Below are 3,721 nucleotides of genomic sequence, written 5' to 3' on the forward strand. Positions count from 1 at the left end.
ATTGAACTTCTCTATTTTTATAATTTGGACTTCTTGGTTTATTTGAAATACTTTCTTTTTCCATTTGAACATCTAAATACATGGTGAACCGCTTTATGAAGAATTTTTGAACTTTCCCGGGCCGAGCACTTGAACTTCTAGCAACAAAACTTTTAGACTTTGCCTTTTTATTGTATTTTTCTCATACGAAACACACATCATGCAATACGTGAACTTCTGGATATTAAAAAACAAGGTTTTAAACTGTTCATTTTTTAAAATTTGAACTTCTATGTTATTTAAATTTGGACTTCTCCATTTTTAATAAAACGTAGAAACACCATTTTTTATAAACTTTCCAAACTACTTCATTTTTTATTTTTGAACTTCTTGGTTTATTCTATGGTAATGGGGAAAATTACAGGCTTGTAATAAACATTGAACCACCCTATTTTTGAATTTGAACTTCAAGGTATTTTTAGAAATGGTTAAATTTACAAAACAAATTTATGTTTTTCCACCTTTCTACGAACTTACTATGTTATATCTTGTGAAGTTTTGTTTTTATGTCTCGCGGAATTTTTAGGCATTTTTTGCTATCGGTGAAATGGCCTAGACGGTCCTTTTTTCATGATGAACTTCTTCAGTATGTGGTACACATGAACTTATGAATTTCTGAAAGCACGCTATTGAAATTCAAGAAAGTTATGCACAACAATACACATGCACTTCGTGTGCTACATGCATTTACACAAATACAAATGCACACATCTGAAAGAGCGTAAAGTTCTCACACGGAGTTCAAAAAATAGTGAAAAAATTTCCACAAGAAATGTTGGACATTTTCTTAGGCGACCCTATATAGTTTTTCAATTGGTTTTCACGTTGAACCACGTCAGCGTTAGAAACTAAACTTCTCTTTTCTTTTCTTCTAATAAAAACACAACATTCTTTTTTACTTTTAAAAATAATTGTACCTTTCCTTACTCATGTATGAAACTAATCTTTTTTTTGAAATGTGTGTACCACATAGCGCGGATGGAGGCAATTCTTCAAATTATTTTAATTCGAGACATAAACACAAATCGCGTCAACCTATTACTTCCATTCCTATTTTTTGGAAAAGAGAAACAAAATCTAAATTTCTTGAACATATTACGCCATTAACCTCTTTTACAAAATTTCTTTTAAGTACATAGACAGAATGGAGATATGAATGGTTTCCTTAGTGTCTCTGTCTCTCTTCATGAAACACAAGCCTCGGTAGAAGCACATAAGAAGAATTAGTACTCCATAATGTTGATGCATTTTGGAGAAGAAAACTCGTTTTTTTCCAGTGCACGCACGCAAGCAACACACCCAGCATATATCATAGCACGCAAGCAGCACACCCAGCTATACAACATATATCAAAGCACGCAAGCAACACATCCAATGCACGCACACACGCCAGCATGCATGCAGACACGGATTAGCATGTACCCCATGCCTCGCTCATGGCACACTAATAGGCGTTGGTGACTGGCCGCAGAGGTCGCAAGGACACAGGACAACCATGACGGCAGACGGGATGTGAACCGCAGGGGAGACGCTGGGTCACGATGGTGGCCCATCCAAAAACGAGGTGGCACACCATGCAGCACCTTCATCGACAAGTTAGAAGCACTAGTGCAAGCGATTAAGCACTCAGACGACCGCACCTGTAGCAAAGCGGCAGAAGTTCAGTTTTAAGTAGAAGTTTAGATTTCAGATATTAATAGGCACTTGCATGTACATGGTGAAAGCAAGCAAATAGCAGGAGACTATAACCCGTAAAAGCAAAAGCTAACAAACGTTCAACAGTGGCCTGGAAGCACACATGTACAGGTGTAATTGAACTCGGCATATAGCCATAGTAGGACTTCACGACTGCCGACGTATAGCTATAGTAGAACTTGGCATATAGCCATGGTTGAACTTCTCGCCATCAGTGTTCAGAATATCATTAAGGCTACAAAATAGAACTTGAATCAGCCAAAAAAGAAGAGCACAACATCTGAACCTTCGATGTCCATGGGGTAAGAGCATTACCACACAATAGAAAATAGTACAATAGCACTTATCCACCTTTTATAAAATTTTTAGTATGGTGGTAATTAGCTCAAACGAATTGCAAGTCAATGTATTTGGTTCACGTTCACTTGTTCACTTCTAAAAATGTTCAGGCTCTAAATTCCAACTATGCAATTTTTTTAATCTGGTAGTACTGGCTCGACCAAATAGTACAATCCCGCTCTTTCTTCGGAATATGATGACCATTTTGTGGAGTGTGCAGAGTTGCATTTTTGTGTCATTATATTTTTTGCGACTCTGGTAGCAACTTGTACACTATTTGGTTGAGTTTGTACTATTCTTCTTCAGATGTTCAAATATGATGAGCTGAACATTTTCACAACCGTAGCTAGCTCAACCGAAGAAACTTATGATGACCTGAACTTCTGAAGAAGAATACACGAAAAATGCAAAGTTGGATTTTAGAGATGTAAGTTCTTCCAAATTGCATTAATCAAACACTAGCACCACATCAGACTCCACACATCTGCTGCATTTCACTCAGTCGAAGCAGTTAAGTTTTGTTAACAGAAGTTTCCTCACCAAGACATCCATGTGCACGAGCATGTTTAGTGAGGGAATTCAAATCCTGGAGAGAGAGTTCAGTGAAGAGAGGAAGGGGGTACCTGACATTGAAGAGAAGCCGCGTGCTTCCAGTGGAGGGCCATGTCGGTCATCGATAGGAAAGGGGCTGGGTAGGTTGCACTGAACGGAAGTGATGGGAAGGCGGCCGGATGGGGATCGTCACAGGTGTACAGGATGGCAGCAGGAGGGGCCAGCTGGCGCTGCATGGGGGAGGCACTCGGTAAGAGGAGGCAATGGACTGCGGCGATGGCCAGAGGAGGAAGCCGTCCATGGTGGCTCGCCATGGTCAGACAATGGCGACTCGTTCAGAGGGAGGCGTGCTGATCGGGAAGGAGGGTGTGGTCGGCGGCGCGTGCTTGCTGGAGGCGCGTCGCGGCAGCAGGAGCTACCGTGGGAGGGAGGTGGAGGTGGAGGCGGCGGCGCATGCTGGCTGGGGGATGCTTCATGGCTGTGCGCCTGGCCGGAGGTGGAAGGTAGGGGTGGCGGCGCGTGCCATAGGGGGAGGATGGCAGCACGGCGGCCGGATCCTGGGGCGGGGGCGGCGGCCGGATACTGGGACGGGAGCGGTGGGGCAGGGGCGCGTGTGGGCGGCGATCACGTCTCCGGTTGGGGCACGTCTGGGCGGCGGCTGCGTCTTCGGTGGGGGGCGGGGCGGGACGGCGGCAGCAGCGCCGGTTGGGGCGGGAGGTGGGGATCAGGATCGGGGAAAGTGCTGGATTGGGATTTTTTTTGTTCTCACAGTCGGCTCGGTAGTTCGGGAACATCTGCATCGGGCCCTTATAGGGCCTGATGTGATCCAAATAGTTATTCTAATCCTAGGATTAGAATAGTGTTGTCCTATACACACACACACACACACACATATATATATACCCTCCATGCCCATTTTAGACCAAACCCAAAATCCTAGGACTTTTGTTCCCGCTAGCCGCCGCCACCTATAGTCTCCTTCCTCCTCGGATCAGCCGCCGCCTCCACCCGGTCTCCAGCCACCTCGGGATCCGCTCCCAATTCGAAAATTCACCCACTTCCCTCCTGTCTCCTCACTGAATGGAGCCTCTGAAGC

The 3,721-nt window shown here is 44.3% G+C and overlaps 1 protein-coding gene across 1 annotated transcript; it reads right to left on the reverse strand.

The window, feature by feature from the left end:
- Positions 1–1,111: 1,111 nt before the first annotated feature.
- LOC125521652 lies at positions 1,112–3,363 on the reverse strand. The gene is made up of 2 exons (XM_048686709.1): positions 2,697–3,363; positions 1,112–1,679 (listed from the first exon to the last, which is right to left on the reverse strand). Exons 1-2 carry the CDS (start codon positions 2,937–2,939, stop codon positions 1,389–1,391), a joined length of 534 nt encoding a protein of 177 aa, XP_048542666.1. The 5' UTR covers positions 2,940–3,363; the 3' UTR covers positions 1,112–1,388.
- Positions 3,364–3,721: the final 358 nt, after the last annotated feature.

The sequence above is a fragment of the Triticum urartu genome, chromosome 7 (assembly GCF_003073215.2).
Source record: "Triticum urartu cultivar G1812 chromosome 7, Tu2.1, whole genome shotgun sequence".
Classification (NCBI taxonomy): domain Eukaryota; kingdom Viridiplantae; phylum Streptophyta; class Magnoliopsida; order Poales; family Poaceae; genus Triticum; species Triticum urartu.